We start from the raw sequence: 18,987 nt of genomic DNA, 5'->3' as shown, positions 1-18,987 counted from the left end.
TGCTAGAGCACGGGTTAAAGTTCCTTTTATCTGTATTATAATTTCAAAATAAAATATAACTTATAAGACGCTTAGCATTGTAAACTCAGAAACAATTGTTATAATTATTTTTTTGTATGAATATGAGAGATGTATTTTGGTGAATGGAGATCTGAATGATTTATATCAATGTTTTTTAACTAAGACCGGACCGGCCGGTCAGTTCGATCCAACCACAACCCGATAGATATTCCGGTCCGGGTAACCACTAAAAATCTAACAAATAAAACCTCCAAAAAACCATAAAACCCCGCTAAAATCTTGTGAACCCTCGTGAACCGGTGGTTGAACCGGTGGGTCGGATCGGGTTGTCGGTCTCAAATTAAAATATTTTATTTTGGTCACACTTTAAACTTAAACCAAATTATAAATAAATGTTGTTATTTATAAAAGAATCAGTTAGTTATTTTATCTAATCATTTAAAAGTTTAATTTTACTTGTTTAATACTTAATTATGTATGTTTTATTCATATATTTATATAAAAGTAGATGTTATATTCATAAAATGTAATCAAACTAATAAACTAATTGACCCGTAATTCAATCGGTCCGACTTGTTGACCCAGTGGCCCGAAAGACTTCCGGTTCACCTTCCGGTCCAATTTTAAAGACATTGATTTATATTTAAAACTTGGAAAGATGTTAGGTCAGATTTGGAATATCCCGTTTAAGATTTTCGGTTACAATTAAGGTTTTATTTGTTACCATTAATATATGAACTATCAACTTGTAACCAATTAATATATGGATTAATTTATAATTTATGTATAACCTATTTATAACCATTTATAACCATTTATTAAAATTATAAAGTCTACCAAAACAATGTTATGTACTTCCCTTTTATTAAAAAGGAGATACACTCCAAATGTTATATTGATTATTAAAAAATAAAAAAATGAAAAAAAAGTTCCGTGTTTCCACAAGTTTCCATGTATCTGAAACGGGAAACAGATCTTAAAAAAAGTTTCCATGCACAATTTATCCAATAAATGATTTTCCTTTCTTCAAAATAAACTATTTTGGAGACAAATGTTCTGATAAAATTTGGGTGCATATTCTGAAAAAGAAAAAAAAATCGTTTTTAGATATTTGTTGATACAATCTCTAAACGGAATAAATCAAAATCAAGTTAATCAAATTGAGCTGATCCAATCAAAACTCGAAACCAGGTTGATCACCAAATCAAACATGAAACTATATATATCGTTTAATTGCAAAAGATAGAATCGACGATGTAAATCATAAAATCAAGAAAATTAAACAGCCACCACATATTCTGATTTTATTCCACTTTATTTAAGTATGTCATCATAACATTTATTTAGATCATGACCAATTACAGAACATAACTTGACCAAATCCATTAAGATCTTGTTTTGTTCTCTTCCTCACCTATTGAGAACTACTATCGAGAGGCTGAAGCATCACCGGTAAGCCGTATTGCGGAAAGAGATTGAAGTTATCAACTGGCGTGTGCCTATACTCTGGGGAAAGGCTAAGATGGAACCGCTGAAGGAGCATAGTGACCACAGTCTTAGCTTCGAGCATGGCAAAGTTTCTTGCAATGCAAGCTCTTGGCCCAAATGAGAACGCGAGGAGAGCGTTTGGGTTAATGGCGGCTTGAGAAACGCCGTTTTCGAATCGCAAGGGGTTGAATTGTTCGGCGTCTTCTCCCCATATTGCCTTGTCGCTGTGCATCTTCAAAAACGGAACAACAATGCTCGTGCCCTTTGGGATCTCCAAGTGTCCTACCTTCATATCTTGTGTTGCGTCTCGGGTCATTTTAATCACGGGTCCGTACAGACGAAGCGACTCCATCAACACCATGTTCAACTGCACGATAAATAGGTTTCACCAATCACAATAGATCCATTAGCTTCAACCACAAGAAACTTAAATAGGTTTCCCCAATTGGCTTCAACCGCAAGGAACTCTGGAAAATCAACATTACCAGTTTGAGTTTGGATAAGGTGTCTGAATCTGGGATCTTATCTCTACCACATTCATTAAAAACCTCTTCTCTAAGTTTCTCTTGCCAATCTTGGTGTAAGCTCAGTAACATCGTAGTCCATGTCAACAGAAGCGAAGTAGTTCCTTGCCCTGAATAGTAGAAATTCTTGCATTCCTCTATGATCTCATCATTTCTCATTTTTCTATCAGACTCTTGAGATTTTGCAGCTTTCAACATGAGCCCTAGAAGATCGTCTCCATAGTTCTTACATTCTGACTTTAGCCTTGCGTCTATGATTCTTTCGATCGAGTCCTTTACTTTCTTATCGAGCTTCCATAGTCCAAGGTTGGTAGGCGTAGGAAGGTATCTTGAAACACAAGAAACAACAATTTTAAGAATATCTTTGTCTGAAAGTTTCAGAGTAGTGAGTATTATTATACTTACTGAGTTCCAGGGATGAAGATTTTAGTGAGAGAAGTAACATAATAATCCTCTAGCTCTTTCTGTGCTCTAGAGAACTCGATGCCTTCCGCGTAACTGCTTCCAAACGCAGTGGTGGCTATAATGTCGGAGGCCAATCTATAAAACTCTTTGTCCATCTCCAACTTCATCACCACTTCACCAATACTCTGTTTGCTCCACTCGTCGAACATCCTCAAGGTGCAATTCACCATCGGTTTCGTCATAGCCTGACAGTTTTAGCAAGCAGATTAATTAGATTCTGTTTCAGATTAATTAGTGCTGAGAAGTTGAATAAAAAAGAAGAAAAGACCTTGAGCTGGTCTATGGAGAAAGCAGGGTTTAAGATTCGTCTATGGCGAGCCCAATCATCACCGTCTATAAAGGTTAGTCCTTTACCGAAAAGTAGGAAGACCTCAGGTCTTTTTACTGGTATAACAGAGAAACCGAACTTGCTCGACAAGATCTGTTTCGCTAGTTCTAGATCTGAGATGTATAGCGTAGGTTTTGTCCCATTCCAGTATAGAAATGTTTCTCCTAAATAAAGCATAGACACAACATGTGTTTATTAAGCAGTCCTTCATCTATGAAAGGAAGTTAAAAAAAAAATTGGAGATTGGACAGAAACGGCACCGTATTGGGACATCCATTGGTGATAGTGAGGAAGCACACGAGGGAAGATATCGTTGGACTTGGGATCAAGAACCCAAAGGTTAGTTTCTTTCTTCATCTTCTTCATCTCACTGAGGTTTCCGTACAAGATTTTGTACTTTGGTCCTGAGATTCCTTGTTTCTTGAATCTTCTTGACAGCATCAATGGCCGCCAAAGGAGGATCAAACAAGCTTCCCATACCTTGGGAACAACAAGGAGCAGAAGAACGAGTACTAAGATATTGGTCGTGCTTATGCGTTCCATTAAAAGAAACACAAGTATTATCTCCCCTTTTTTTTTTTTGGGGAGCAAGGGCCAAGGGGATAGAGGACCAAACATATGACTTGTGTTTTTCCGATATGGATAAGCACATATATGTTTATGAGATATTTAACAATTATACCACATTCAAAACTCAAACTTTTCCAACCTACCACATTCAAAACTCTTTTTTCAATGTACCACATCTGTTCATGACAAAATGACCATTGTACTCTTTGGTGTGATTGTGGTGTCGTTGTAGACATGGTTTGATGGACCAGAGCCAGGGATACGTCTATGAAAGACGTTGTCCACAATCCAGCCTAGTTTACACTGTGGACCATACAATTTGGTTGTAGATGGATCAGATCTGGTGAACCAGTTCCTGTGGACCAAATCTCTTTTTTTTTTTTTTTTGTAGACAAGTTGGTTTTGTTGTTTGTGGACAAGTTATACTTAATTAGACTTTTAGTTACTAAGTTTCATGGCTTGTATAGTACTAGTTTCACAACTTGTCCACAGTGTCCACTTGTCCTCTATTAAATTTGTCATGCACTAGATGATTCACAAAAATTCTAGTAAACAACATTTTTATTAACTCGGTGGACCAGTTTTAAACTCGCACAAAAGAGAGACAACTAATCATTTATTTATTTATGTTGTAGACAAGTAATTTAAGCTAGTGGACAAATTTGTACTCCTCAAATTGTCTACGAGACTTGTCATATTAGCAGGAGGGCAAAAACGTCATTCTATCTCACATTTATGGTAGATCAGAAAAGGAATCTCAATTATGGTACATTTAGAAAGTTTTGTGGGAAATGTGGTACATTAAACTAAATTCCCTATGTTTATTTATAGAAATGTACATGGGTCAATAATTTAGTAGGAACAAAATATTTCTATTTTACCCTTTACACATACACTAAAATTTTTCTCGATTTTAGTTTTTGTTCACGAACTTTCGATTAATCAAGTAAAGCTCAAATTATAGAGATAAAAAAAAGAATTTAATCTTAAAAATTGCATTGAAACATATACTTTCTTTTGTAACAAAGAAAAAATGTCAAAATGACACTCTTTGTGAAACAGAGAGAGTATTAAACAATGATTTGTTCTCTTTTTATCTATGAGTCTGTGACTAATATATAAGTAAGCTTTTAAAACCTTTACCTTTGCCAACAAAATTCAGTTATTGTTAATATTTGAAAAATTCTCACAAATAACACTAAAATAAGTTTTTAACGTTTTCTTCGTAATAATGTGACATTATTCTCATGTTTTTCCTCTGTTTCTCTTAGAGGTTCACCATTTCGTTGTTTCTCTTCTTTGTTGAAACATAGATTATCTTGTTTTCTCTTTACTCTCTTGAGTTTTGTTTAGTTTCTTGTTCTAAACTATGGCACTAACGTTTAGTAAAAGAAGAGAAAAACATTAATCTTCAACATTTTATTATGTTTTAATTATGAGAAAACCACTTTTTTAGTGGTATTTGTGGATTTTGCCATTTTCGCTTAAATTTTATGGATTTGCCATTTTTGCTTAAATTTTATGGATTTGCCATTTTTTAAGATTTTAAAACACAATTTTACACATTTTGCTTGGGTTTTTTGGTTCTATTTTTTTGTAGGGTTTAGTATTTGTTATGAAGTATATATTTTAGCAAAAAAAAGTTCACAAATGGCAAATCTAAAATATTTAAAGAAAATAGCAGATATAAAATAATTGGATTGAAAAGTGGCAAAATCCATAATAATCCCTTTTATTATTGGATTACAAAAATAACATTACACAACAACACATATACACGCATTTAGACCACTAGCTTAACTACTACCACTTAGACCTTACTTTAAACACTATTTTTTTTTTTTTGAAATAATGTTAAATTATATTCAAAAGTAAAAATACTGTTTTACAACAAGTTCATCATTCTGTTGAAAGTTTAAACTTGTATCTAGAAAGAAACATCAATATCTTGTGCCAAGCCAAAGAGAAAGACCCGAGTCGTAGCGTCTGTCTCCCTTGTGTCCAATTGCTAGAAGAAGGTCCCTCACATGTTTATCGATGAGCTGTATAAGTCGGAGTACAGGTTTCGGAGACTCACCGTGCTTCCTCCCGTTTCGTTATTGCCAGAGGATGTAGATCGTTGATTGCAGGACAAAAGCAGCCAGAAATTGCATTGTCCGGTCACTCCAGTCGCCACAAGTCGAATCCAGAATAGAAGACCAGTCAGTGGAGAATCTTGTTCTGTAGATCCCCTTAGCGACATTCTCCCATATATCTGAGCTGAAGGTACATGAGAAAAACAAATGGTCCCTTGTTTCAACCCCGTTGTGGCATAAAACACAATCCCCGTATCCCCTCCATCCCCTCGGGACCACTGTGCCATCCGATCACCCGTTGAAAGTTTATTACGGACTGCTAGCCAGGTACAGAATGCAAACTTTGGTAATGAATGGGTGAACCACACACAATTAGACCATGGAACCTCTGCAGCCGTAGAGCGGATTTGGTTCCAGGTCTCTTTTGTAGAAAAACGTGGGTAAAACTTGTCGTTTTTACTTTTCCAGAGTACCTCGTCTGCCATGGAAGATCTCTGCTCATATTTCCCCAACAGTTCTGCTTCCATTTGGGTATATTGATACATACGGTGTCTCCGCCTGCAATGTCTATCCCAAGCATCTGCAACCGACATATGTTTACCAATCCCCATGTCTATGAATCCTCGTTCCCCTACAACATCCACCAGACGACCCATAGAAGACCAATGATCGTACCAAAAAGACGTCTGTAAGCCATTCCGGACCTCTGTTTTGCAAAAAGGAGCCGCTAAGGGGCGATATTTGAGGAGTTTCCTCCACATCCAGGAACCAACGGTAGAGGATTTAAAACTCCAGAAACTTTCCTGTTTGAGTACATTATTCTTCACCCATTTAACCCAAAGAGAGTCCTCCGATGAGACAAGGCGCCAGATCAACTTGAGACAACAAACATCATTCAGTTCTTTTAGCGACCTTAACCCCAATCCTCCTTCTTTCTTAGGCTTACAAATGTCCTCCCAAGCAACCTTAGCCTTATGAGGATTTAAATCCCGACCCGACCAGAGAAAGGCAGAGCAGAGCTTGTCGATCTCTCGAGTACATTGTCGTGGGAGTCTAAATGCAGAGCACCAAAAAGTGCAGACACTCCATAGTAACGACTGAATGAGGTTTAAACGTCCTGCAAAAGAAAGAAATCTAGCGGTCCAGGACCCGATTTTCTTCTTTAGCTGCTCGATCAGAGGTGAACAATCCGAAAGAGAGAGCCGCTTAGTAACTAACGGCAAGCCTAGATACCGTACCGGCAACTGATCAACCTCAAAGTTAAAACTTTCTCCTATCTCCTGACATTCTGATGCAGTTAAACCCCCTAGGTAGACCGTAGACTTCTCCATACTTATTCGCAACCCTGATCTTTTTGCAAAACTGTCAAAGACTCCCAATATGCCCTCAACGGATCGCACCTTACCATCAGAGAGAACCATAAGGTCATCCACAAAACTCAAATGAGTGACTCCCAGGTTCTTACACTTTGGATGATAACCAAAACTATGGCCAACTGCTTTGTCCAACATCTTGGAGAGAACATCCATAACAGTAACAAACAAATAGGGAGACAAAGAGCATCCCTGCCGCAAGCCTCGCGAATTATTGAAAAATCCTGCGAGTTCCCCATTTACCTGAACTGAAAAAGAAGCAGTAGTTACACATAGCATTATCCAATGCACAAAGACCTGCGGCAAGCCTAGTGTGAGGAGAACATTATGCAGAAAAGGCCATTGAACCGAGTCAAAGCCTTTGAAATGTCGATCTTAATGGCACAACGGCTGGATATCGAATCCTTGTGGTAATCTTTAACTAGCTCCGTAGCCAGAAGAATGTTCTCAATCAAGAGACGGTCCTTGATGAAAGCTGACTGATTCCCAGCAATAAATTTAGGAAGGAGAAGCTTCAATCTGTTTGCTAATATCTTGGAGATGACCTTGTATAGGACATTACAGCAGGAAATTGGACAATAGTCCTTCATTTCCCTGGTGTCCACCTTTTTGGGGATCAGCGCAAGAATAGTTGCATTGACACCTTTGGGAAGAAATCCCTTAGCAAAGAAAGATTGGACCGCAAGGACCAACTCACCACCAATAATGTCCCAAGCCGATCTAAAGAATTCAGAGGTGAAGCCATCAGGCCCTGGAGATTTATCCGAAGGCATTGCAAACAAGACAGATTTGATCTCCTCAGCCGAGACTGGTCGAGTAAGACAACTCTGGTCCTCTGTAGAACAGCGAAACGGCAATAAATCCTGCAACTCTGCTATTGTTGCTCCTTCAAAATCCGGTGGAATGAATTGAAGAAAGTCCTTAAAATGACGCACTGCTTCCATTTTGATACCCTCCTCGTGAGAAAAAACACTACCATCAGGTCTACAAATCTCGCGGATTACGTTTTGTGCAGCTCGAGTCTGGACTGCACGATGAAAAGTTTTGTTGTTGTGGTCTCCAACCTTTAACCAGTGAAGTTTAGATTTCTGTTTCAAAAACTTCTCCTCGAGACTAGCAACAAAACTCCACCGGTCGTAAGCCTGTTTTTTTCTGCCTCCGTAGCAACTGCAGAAGGGTGGGAAAAATTAGCCTCTTGTTTTTCACAAAGGTTAACATAAGCTTCTTTCGTCCTTGCAACCAAGTGATCGATTTTACTTCTCGCCAAAGCCTTGAGTTGTGGCTTAAGTGCCTTTAATTTCTTTGTAAACCAAAATAGAGACGAAGAAGACAGGTGAATAGCCTCGGAGTTATTCCAAAACTCTGTCACCAACGGTTTAAACTCTGACATGTCAACGAGAGCATTCACAAATTTAAAAGGTTTGCGACGCTGCCTGTACTCCCTTTGGCTCACAAGGTTAATCCGACAGCGAGCATGGTCTGAGCACCCACCTGCTTCAAACACATTAAAAGACTGCGGGTAAGTAGCGAGCCAAGCTTCATTAACCAACACCCGGTCCAACTTTTTCGAGATTAGATCATTGTCCCTCTTATTTGACCAGGTAAATAAGGGTCCTTGAGACTCCAAGTCGGCGAAGGAACAATAGTTCACCACCGTTTGAAAATCCACCATTCCCTCAGTGATTCCCGGACCATTTGCCCCCCGAGAATGCTCATTAATAGACAAAGTTTCGTTGAAGTCCCCAAATATGATCCACGGTTTATCCCTCATGAGAGGGGAATCCATATGATTATGGAGATCCTCCCACTGAGATTTCCTTTCATCCACCAAATTTGAAGCGTAAATGAAAGAGCAAAAGAATTCAGCCTCTTCTTCCTCCAACTTAACCAAACATGTGATAAGTTGCCCTGTTTTATATACCGGAGTGAGTCTCACGTCATTCCGCCAAACCACCCAGATACGTCCTCGAGCATGGTGCTCATAGTTCGATAAAATCGACCAGTCCCTAAACAACTTGGCACCCAACCACTGTGCCTTACGTTCCTTAACTCTCGTTTCTAACAGACACCCAAACCGCAATTTAGGATCTCCAACCCACTTCTTTATGACTGAATGTTTTGAGGTTTGATTCAATCCTCGAACATTCCAAAAGAAGCCTGACATTAATGACATTTGGAAGAAGTCCTCTTACTCTGATCCCTAAGGTTTAAGTTAGGGGGTAGAGTCGAAGGATTAGAAATAACTTTATGTGCGGTCTTAGAACCACGAGGCAGAATAGGACGAAGTTGTGGTATAAGGGATGTCTCCAACTATATCTCTGGTTGCTGAGTCTCCTCCACCACTTCAGCCTTAGAGCTTGTACCCGAACTATCTGCATCAGAGGCATCACTAGGGGAGTCCTCCTCCCTCTCCTCAGCCTCTTCCTCCTCCACAGCATCCCCTTCATCCCCCTTACCTCTAAGAGAAGAGAAGGCGTTAGAGAGGACAGATTGACTGATAGATTTCAGAGCAGTTGATTTCTGTTTCCCTGGACTACTAACAGACTTTGGAGTTGTCCACTCCTCTCCTTCTACAAGACAATGTTCCTTAGCGGGCGAATGGATTTTATTTGCGTCAGGGAGAACTGATTCCCCTCACTCTGTAACTCAACTTGGGGTGATGAGGCCCTCGCCGGTTCTGTGACAAGAACAGGAGAAGACACTGTATTCGTTTGAACAACGTTTTGTTGAGCTATACAAGTCGCCTTGTAATGGCCCCATTTACCGCAAAAATCACATTTAGGTGGCAACCAAGGATAGGTGTACTTAATGATAACCTCAAGCTCACCCTCTTCCTCCCCCACAAAAACGAAATCACTTGGCAACGGTTTGGTTAAATCAGCTTCAACCTGAATCTGAGCAACGTCAAAGCTTGTGCAAGCATCCGTATTCGGATGTAAACGTAGCGGCTTTCAGACGGCACTAGCTAGAAACTGCAGACCTTTATGCGTAAACAGGGAAGGCGGAACATCAGTTAGCTTAACCCACAGAGGGATTGTCTTTAAAGCAGGCTGAGTCTCCTCCTCATTGGGAGACCATCTCAAAATCACCATTGGAATATCCATGATATTCCACATACCACGGTTCAAAACCCTACGCCGCATAGACTCACTACGAATCCGAAACTTCACAGTTGTATCATTAACTTCAAAAACATCAATCAAAGTTGACGTGTCTCCTAAACGCCAGATTTTGTTAACTATCATATGGATCTTGCCAATATGAGGGGCCTTCGTACTCAGGAACTTCCCTAGCAGAAAATCCTCCCATAAAGGCTGAGCCCCTTGCAGAACCTCCTTCGGAACAGTCACACGCTGTTGGCCATCCACTACTACCACATCGAAAGGTTGTTTTGTAAAAACATGTTTGCGGGTTACGTTTGCATAAGAGCACTTAGTTTTCGGAGCCACTCCCTCAGCCTGGTGTACCTCCGTAGATTGCCCCATCGGAGCCTGTGTCGTCGCCAAACCATCAACCGTTTGTGTAACCACATCTACCTGAGAGGGGATCCGCTCTTCCGACGCCTGGACCTCCCCTCCTAACGACGGAGGAGCCGCCGGCGGCATTAAACTTGCAGAGGAAGTCAAAACTCTAAAATCGCCTTTTTGTCTCTCGGCACGTCAGCCCTTTCACTAGCCCTTTTTGCTGTTGATAATTAAAAAAAAAAATACTTTAAACACTATTAACTCCTAACAACTTCTCTTAGCTAGGCTTTAAATCAACACGACACTCAAGGGGCGGAGGGAGTGTATTACCATGGGCTCAATTGACACCCATAGAATTTTAAAAATTAGTTCAATTTTAATTCATGATTCTAAATTAACCCCATTACAAAATAAAGATGGAAGCCTATTAAAATTAAAATTAGGAAAACCCACTAAACTTTAATTTACTGAAAATTTTAGTTTAACTAGGACTCAGACCCCCCCCCCCCCCCGCGCGGTGTCACAGAGGAAGTACTTTAGAAAAAAAAAATTGAAAAATTAAAATTATATATTATAAAATTATTTGAATGTAATAGAGTAGTTTGAATACATAAAAATTAAACATAAACTGTTATTAAAAGCACAACCATCAAAATGAAAACTTATAACCAAAAATATTATGTAGAATAGACGCAATTTTACAAAACATATGGTTGAAAGTATTATAAATATAAGATTTTTTTATGAAGAATTATGGTAAACAGTAAAATTAATAAAATTATTATGACAAAGTGATCCTAATTGAGAATATTGAACAAATGGATGTAATGAGTAAATATATTTTTCTATTAAATAATTATAATTAAAAATATATTTAATAATGAGTGAGACTGTATCAATGAAAAAAATCAAATTAAAATACAACTCTTAAAACAAAATAAAATGAATTTTAAATATTAAAATAGTTTTCAACAAAATATTACGATAAATAGACACAACTGTAAATTCTATATTAAGTTTTATTAAATTTCTATATTACTATAATCATTTATAAAATTTTAGTTAGATTATAAAATAACATTGAATATTATATATTAATATTCTAGATTCAACAAAAAACGAAAAATTTGTTTCAACGAACGATGATTTGTTAGTTATTAATGAAGAGACAAATATATAGAAAGTTCAAAAGATATGACTATTTAAATAGACACAATTATTAGAACGATAAGTTGTGATGAAAAATATGAATAAAATATAGTGAAAGACACAACTCTACAATGAACAAATACAACTGTTTGAGTTTAAAAAAATAATAATAAAACCATTTTTTACAAAAAGTACTACGAAAAGTCGCAAATGTTGTTCGTATTTATTCAATTTGTTATTATTATTTTTAAATATTAAAATATTTTTTTATCGAAAAGTTACGATAAATAGACGCAACTGTAAATTCTATATTAAGTTGTATTAAATTTCTCTATTGATATAATCATTTCTAAAATTTTAGTTAGATTATAGAATAACGTAAAATATTAGATATTAATATTAAATCATTTAGATTTAACATAAAATGGAAAATTTGTTTCAACGAACTTGTTAGTTAATGATGAAGAGACAAAATATAAAGAAAGTTCAAAAGGCATGACTATTTAAATATACACACACCTATTAGAACGAAAAGTTGTGAAGAAAAAATAGAAATAAAATTTAGTGAAAAGACACAACTCTACAATGAACAAATACAATCGTTGGAATTAAAATAACAAATAAAAACAATTTTTTTACGAAAAGTTTCAACTGTTGTATTTGCACTTGATTAGACCTACAAACTCATATAAACTGCTTTTAAATAGAAGACATCTTTATTACCATATTCAAAAGTCAAATCCAAAAGCTCACTATATAATCTATCTAACTCTTCGAAAAAAACTCTAGGTATTTTCATTAGATTTTTATGTATAAAATTAACTAAAAGTTGTAAATTAGATTCATCATTCCAAAAATTTTTTGTTAAATCAAGAATTGGAGGAATTTCTTTACTTTTAAAATAATGAATGCTAGAGAATAATTTAGAGAGCTGTAAAAACCGTTGAGACTGAAATTTTATATTATTTTGTGGCATGCCAAAAAAATGAAAAAAGTTCAAATAGACACATATATATAGATTTCAAAAGATATTAATATTCGAATAGACACAACTCTACAATGAACAGTTGCAACTTTACAAAATAAACTGTTACAATGAACAATCGCAACTTTTTGTAAAACATACAATTTAATTTTTCTACAGTTTTTTTTAGAAAATTATCCAAAAGGTAAGATTAAAAAAACACAACTTTTGGTGGTATTTATTCGGATTGCTATTATATATAGAGGAATTTCTTGACTTTTAAAAGAATGAATATTAAAAAATAATTTAGAATGTAAAAACCGTTGAGATTGAAATTTTAGTTGATTTTGTTTCATGGCCAAAAAATGAAAACAGTTCAAATAGACACATATATATATATATATACATATATTTCAAAAGATACGAATGTTCTAATCAACACAACTTTATAGTGAACAGTTGTACCTTTTCATAAATAACTGTTTTATTGATCCATCACGACTTTTCAGAAAATATTCAAAATGTACGATTGAAAAAACACAATTGTTGGTCGCACGTTCCAAAAGGTACGATTGAAAAAACATAACTGTTGATCGCATTTTTTCATATTGTTATTATTATATAGATTAAACTCATTACAACTAATCCTATGTACAAATTTTGAAGGGCATTCCTTATAGCTTGTCACGTGGTATAATATTAATATTGTGCATTGTATTGTATATTGTGGTGTTATTTGAGAGAGTGTTGTTCAAGTATTACTTGCTAAATCATGTGGTATCCTTTTGAGAGATGTTGGATTAGAAGGATCAAAGATTATCATTTATCTAGAAGAAATGGTCAGCCTTGCAATTAGCCATTTCCAAGCAGTTCTTGCTCTACATTCGTTGGCTTCAATTGCAGATTTTCACTCTAGGTTTACGACCAAGCATGTCTACTTTTTCCACTGTAAAAGGAATTTGCGAAGTTGAAACATAAAAAAAAAAACTATGACATGGTAGAATAACTTCAGTTTTTATTTTGTTTAAGGGCTACAGATAAATCTTGATTTGCATTCAATTTTCTTCTTGTTAAAATCTTTACTAGAGATATCAGTTTTTAATGGTAAATGTTAAATCACAAAATAAGTGTCACTTGTTAGTTGTTATTTTGTAATTCTAAATGGCATCAATTGTTTTCAGGCAAATTGAAACCAACAAAATAAAAATGTATAAAAATGGGATAATTAATCTGTAGAACAATGGTCTGAATACTTTGTTAAGTGAATGATAATTGAAGAAGTTGGTTGCACGATTGAAGAAGTTGAAAAAATAATATTTTAAAAAACCATCAACCATTATATATATACATATATATTCAAAATACATGAGACAATACTGAGGGATAAACTAGTTACGATTTTAATATTTGTGTACACTCCCCTTCAAGTAATTTATAACTCCAAATATATATTTTCGAGAGATTGGTTAAAACTTAAAAGTTCAAGTACCCGTTTGAAACGATACAAAACAAATACAAACTTTCGTGGCCATAGAAAGTAAATTGCCTTGCCCCTCCACATAATAGCCACATAATTTGGTGAGTTTGGTGAAAATATCTTTATTTATAAAGCAACAAGAAAGGCTCATTAACTCATTGGTCCATCCCGTCAATTAGTTCATAACTCATCTGTCCGTCCCTGCAAGTTACTTCTATTTCTATATAATTTTTTTTTTTTTTGTATGAAATTTTCTATATAATTTACTTCTGTTAGAATTAGAAAGACAAAAAGTCAATTGGGAGCTCTCTCGTATGGCGTCGCTAGATTCTCATGTGTTGAAGAAGCTGGTTAGCCTTTCTTTTTCTGCTCTTTTTATTATGATCACTATGGTAAAATCGGAATCGCAATGCCAGAATTTCCAGTCAATCATCAGTTTCGGTGATTCGATTGCCGACACGGGAAACTTGCTCGGTCTCTCGGATCGTAACAATCTTTCTTTGAACGGTTTTCCACCGTACGGAGAAACTTTTTTCCACCACCCAACCGGTCGGTCCTCTGACGGCCGTCTCATCATTGACTTCATTGGTACTTCTCTTTCTTTATATGTAAAATGACACTTTGAGTTTGTGTTTTAACTCTTCACTGAATTCTTTATGTAAAATCTTTCTCTGTTTTTTTTTCTTTTTCTTGAACTGCAAGTTAGCAATTTCTAACCTTAAGTGATAGATGCTACAAATTTGTTTTTACAGCTGAATTTTTGGGGCTTCCTTATGTAACTCCTTACTTCGGATCTAAAAATGGAAACTTTCAAAAAGGAGTTAATTTTGCCGTAGGCTCAGCAACGGCATTGGAAGTTTCTTTTCTCGAGGAGAGAGGATACCATTGTCCTCACAACATTAGTTTAGGGGTTCAAGTTAAGATCTTCAAGGAGAGTTTACCAAATCTATGTGGCTTGCCATCAGGTAGTAAAGATCAGCTTTAATGGTATAATTTTAATGTTTTTTTTTTAAAGTAATTTGAACTTTGAACTCAATCATATTTGTTTTTAGACTGTAAAAATATGATTGGAAATGCTTTGATTCTCATGGGAGAGATCGGAGGGAATGATTATAACGGCCCATTCTTCCAACGCAGACCCGTTGACGAGGTCAAAGAGCTCGTTCCGTTGGTGATTAGTACTATTTCTTCTGCAATTACGGTAAATTTACTACTCACAATAACGAGTAAAACAGATTGACTAGTTTGTCAGAAACCATAATGTATTTGTTGCTTTGGGACTGTCTTGAATCCAGGAGTTGATTAGTATGGGGGGAAGAACATTTCTGGTGCCTGGAGAGTTCCCTATAGGATGCTCAGTAGCATATTTGACATTATATCAAACATCAAACATGGAAGAATACGATTCTTTTGGATGTCTCAAATGGCTGAACAAGTTTGGAGAATATCACGACGAACAGCTTCAAGCAGAACTCAAGAGACTCAGGAATCTCAACCCTCATGTCAACATCATATATGCTGACTATTACAATGCTTTGTTGCGCCTTAACCAAGAACCAACCAAATACGGTTAGCCTTCTTGATATATACCTCCACTGAATCTTTACAACCAATTTACCGATTTCGTAATAATCACGAGTTCCCAAAACAATGATATTGTCAGGATTCATAGACAAACCCTTGTCCGCTTGTTGCGGTGTAGGAGAACCGTACAACTTCAACTTTAGTACATGTTGTGGGAGTTTTGGAGTGGACTCTTGTAATGACCCTTCAAAGTATGTGGCCTGGGATGGCATTCATATGACTGAGGCTGCATACAAATTAATGGCAGATGGATTACTCAAAGGACCATATGCGAGTCCTCCTTTCAATTGGACATGCCTCAGCTCTAAGATTAAGAACAAGAATTCATTAGACACACAATCTTGTTTGATGAACAGCTGATAGTATAAATGACCAAAGAAAAATAATTGTCGTATAAATGTAACTCAATTTGAATTGATTTCTCATAATTATGTTCAAAATCTGATGTTATGTGTTATGTATGTAGTTATGTTTTGATTTTGTTCTTGGAGATAATCATCTGAACATTTCTTTGATATTTTTGTAACTACAAAAATTAATTTTTAAAGGTGAGCAAAATATTGTTATATCTCTATTAATTTCTATTTATATGTTAACAAATAGAAAATATAAGTTCAATCATCATCAAGTCACATATATGGTCATATATATCAAATATAAATATTAATTTCATTTCAATTATCTAACTACATATTACAAAAAAATAAACTAAAAATAGTAATATTGCACATTAAAAGTAGCCAATAAATTAAAATCATTAAAACACAAATATATCATAATATATAAATTACTGACTATTACTAATCCATTTCATGAAAATTATCCTACTCATGACTTGGAGATGGCTAATGTAGTTTTTAACCTGAAGATTTGAAAATGTTATCTTTATGGCAGGAACGTACATGTGTTTACATATCATAATAGCATGAAGTATATTTTTACTCAGTCTGAGCTAAATTTAAGGCAGGGACATTGGATGGAGTTGGTGGCAGATTATGATCTGGAGATAGCTTACCATCCTGATAAGGCTAATCTGGTTGCAGATGTTTTGAGTCAGGCAGGATATATGATTGCTCGAGTAATTACCCAATACACTTAACCATCAGGCAGTATATGCGGAGTCGAATCCACAAGAACCAATGGTATACTAAATATTTGCGAGACTTGTAAATAGATAAAACGGACGAATGTTTGTTTTGTTTTGTTTTGTTTTCAGGATTGTAAATAAAAATGCAAGAAATAAAACGGTTTAGCTTATGAGATTAAAACATTGAGCCTATAGGGTATTTCAGAGATCAATGATCAATGGGGAAATGAAATAAGGAATTCAATAGTTAACACATTCTAGAACATGAACACAAGATTTGACTAACCCTCTTTCAAAGTATTAATCACTAAACTTGACTACTCAATTACTAAACTTTCATTTGTAATCTCCTAATCAAATTTGCATTATCAAACAAGTTCACTAAGTTCACAATATCCCCTAACGTCAACTTTCGTAGGCTAGAGAAATATTGCTAGATTCATATTAGTTCAGGCATTATATCGAATACTTTTGATGCATAGAAAAACCTAGAATCTAGAACAAGGTGATCAGTCCTATTCTAGCACTAAGAGCATCTGAATCAAAGAACCACAAAGAAAATAGAATTCCCAAGCAACAGTTAAACCATTAAATCATTTGATCCCCTACTTAGAACCCAAAAACCCAATTAAGAGACCATATTGAATTCAATAACACAAAGAGATGAATAAGACATAACTAAAATTGATGAGATAAAATGTAAAGAGTTTAAAATTCTTCTCCAAATTTTCAAGAAGGATGAATGAATCTCTAATCTCCAGAAATGGCTCAAAAAGGTATCAAGGTGCTGAAAAAAACTCAGAAAAATAGAACGTGTCATGCTAATTAAGTTTTTAGAGTATAAATATTTTACTAAAATAAACGAAATAAAATAAAAGTAAAAATAAATAAATTCAGAAAAAGGAAAGCAGTGTCTGAATCGCAGGCAGAATGACAATAGACTTCACTAGACTTCTCCAGACTTCATAATCAAAGGTCAATTAATAATCTAATGTGTACTCAACCACGATCTAGTGGTATCGTTGTAATACTTTAGGATCGAATCCTCAGAGACCAAACAATTACACTATAAAATTATGAAGATTAAATATAGCTAAGACAATGGTAAGTTTGTAAGTGAAAGTAACTAACAAAAACTGATCAAAGCAAGTGGTTTAAATCAATGGAAAAACATCGGGTGTAGGGAATCATTAGGGAATATGATCACGAAGTTTGATAATTAGATAAAGATGCATTAAACATCGTTCTTGAACTCAAATCACGGTTGTAAAGCTAACCCGCTCTCGCAGCGTTAACTATCTTAGCAATGAATTAACTAGACTCTAAACTCTCGTTTGAATCTAACAAATCAAACAAGCATTAACAAGTTTAAGTTTGGATTTGTTCACAAAGTACCTTAACTTCAACTCTCGTTGGCTAAGGGTCACCTTGCTCACCTATGTTCTTTTCAAGCTACTCAACAACACTTTTGGTGCCCCGATAAATTAAACCTAAGATCAAAAACTAGGTAGCTAGTCTAATTTAAGCATTAAGAATAACAATATATGAAGAACAAAATAGATCAATCCCAAATCTAACACACCTATGTTAGTTAACCATAAATCTCTTTTGAAACCCTAAACCCAACTGAGAAACTACTCAGACATGAAGATACAAAAACAGCAAACTAATGATGAAGGAAGCATAACTGAATTGCAAAGATATAGATTAAAAAGGGTTCAGAGTTCTTCTCCAAATCAAGATCAAGAGTAGGAATAAATCTCCCCAAGCTTACAAGTGCTCAAAAGCTGCGTAGAATAAAACTTATCTCTCTGAAGGCCGAGTCTCTAACTTAAATACTAAAATAAAACTCTAAAAGTCGGTTTAAAACGGAAAATGAAAAGTTGCTTCGGGTACGGGACCAGTCGATCCCAAGTGAGGACCGGTCGATCCTGGGTGCTTCTTCTGCATCTGCTCCATCTGCTTGCTAGACTGATCAGTCCTCACCATATTGGCTCCAAATGAATGTTTTCATCCCAAACGTTCAGTTTCTTTCCAGAGCAACCTAAAACCTGAAAAATACTCACAAAGGACTAAAAAGACTCTAAAACACACCTTGACTCAATAAAAGACTCAAAACAAATGTAAAAAACTATGGTTAAAACTATATAAAATACAGACGCATCACTTCAGCAGACTTGTCCATAAACTTCACTAGATTTTGTTTACAAACTTCACTAGACTTCTCTAGATTTCAGCAGACTTTTCCATAAACTTCACCAGACTTGTCTAGACTTCAGCGTATTTGTCTATAAACTTCACCAGATTTCTCTATACAACAGACTTGTCTACAAACTTCACTAGACTTCTCTAGACATCAACAGACTTATCTACAGACTTCACCAGACTTCTCCAGACTTGTCTAGACTTCATAATTCA

The 18,987-nt window shown here is 35.6% G+C and overlaps 2 protein-coding genes and 1 pseudogene across 3 annotated transcripts; 1 reads left to right on the top strand and 2 right to left on the bottom strand.

The window, feature by feature from the left end:
• Positions 1-1,299: 1,299 nt before the first annotated feature.
• On the bottom strand, positions 1,300-3,580 carry LOC104719411 (cytochrome P450 709B3-like). The gene is made up of 5 exons (XM_010437339.2): positions 3,087-3,580; positions 2,767-2,990; positions 2,439-2,683; positions 1,995-2,361; positions 1,300-1,876 (listed from the first exon to the last, which is right to left on the bottom strand). Exons 1-5 carry the CDS (start codon positions 3,442-3,444, stop codon positions 1,436-1,438), a joined length of 1,635 nt encoding a protein of 544 aa, XP_010435641.1. The 5' UTR covers positions 3,445-3,580; the 3' UTR covers positions 1,300-1,435.
• A 1,756-nt stretch (positions 3,581-5,336) lies between these two features.
• LOC147948557 (uncharacterized) lies at positions 5,337-10,449 on the bottom strand (annotated as a pseudogene).
• A 3,556-nt stretch (positions 10,450-14,005) lies between these two features.
• Positions 14,006-16,040, top strand: LOC104719419 (GDSL esterase/lipase At1g31550-like). Of its 2 annotated transcripts, none has more exons than XM_010437352.2 (5): positions 14,006-14,486; positions 14,651-14,863; positions 14,951-15,099; positions 15,194-15,467; positions 15,562-16,040. In XM_010437352.2, the coding sequence occupies exons 1-5, from the start codon at positions 14,213-14,215 to the stop codon at positions 15,840-15,842; spliced, it is 1,191 nt and encodes a 396-aa protein (XP_010435654.1). In that variant the 5' UTR covers positions 14,006-14,212; the 3' UTR covers positions 15,843-16,040. The 2 variants fall into 2 exon arrangements, with proteins under 2 accessions (XP_010435654.1, XP_087338912.1); XM_087482786.1 differs by having other exon boundaries at positions 14,056-14,486; positions 15,036-15,099.
• Positions 16,041-18,987: the final 2,947 nt, after the last annotated feature.

This window comes from Camelina sativa, chromosome 2 (genome assembly GCF_030686135.1).
Source record: "Camelina sativa cultivar CO46 ecotype springtype chromosome 2, ASM3068613v1".
Taxonomy (NCBI): domain Eukaryota; kingdom Viridiplantae; phylum Streptophyta; class Magnoliopsida; order Brassicales; family Brassicaceae; genus Camelina; species Camelina sativa.
The sequence above is the reverse complement of the archived record's forward strand: the minus strand, read 5'-3'. Positions and strand labels throughout refer to the sequence as shown.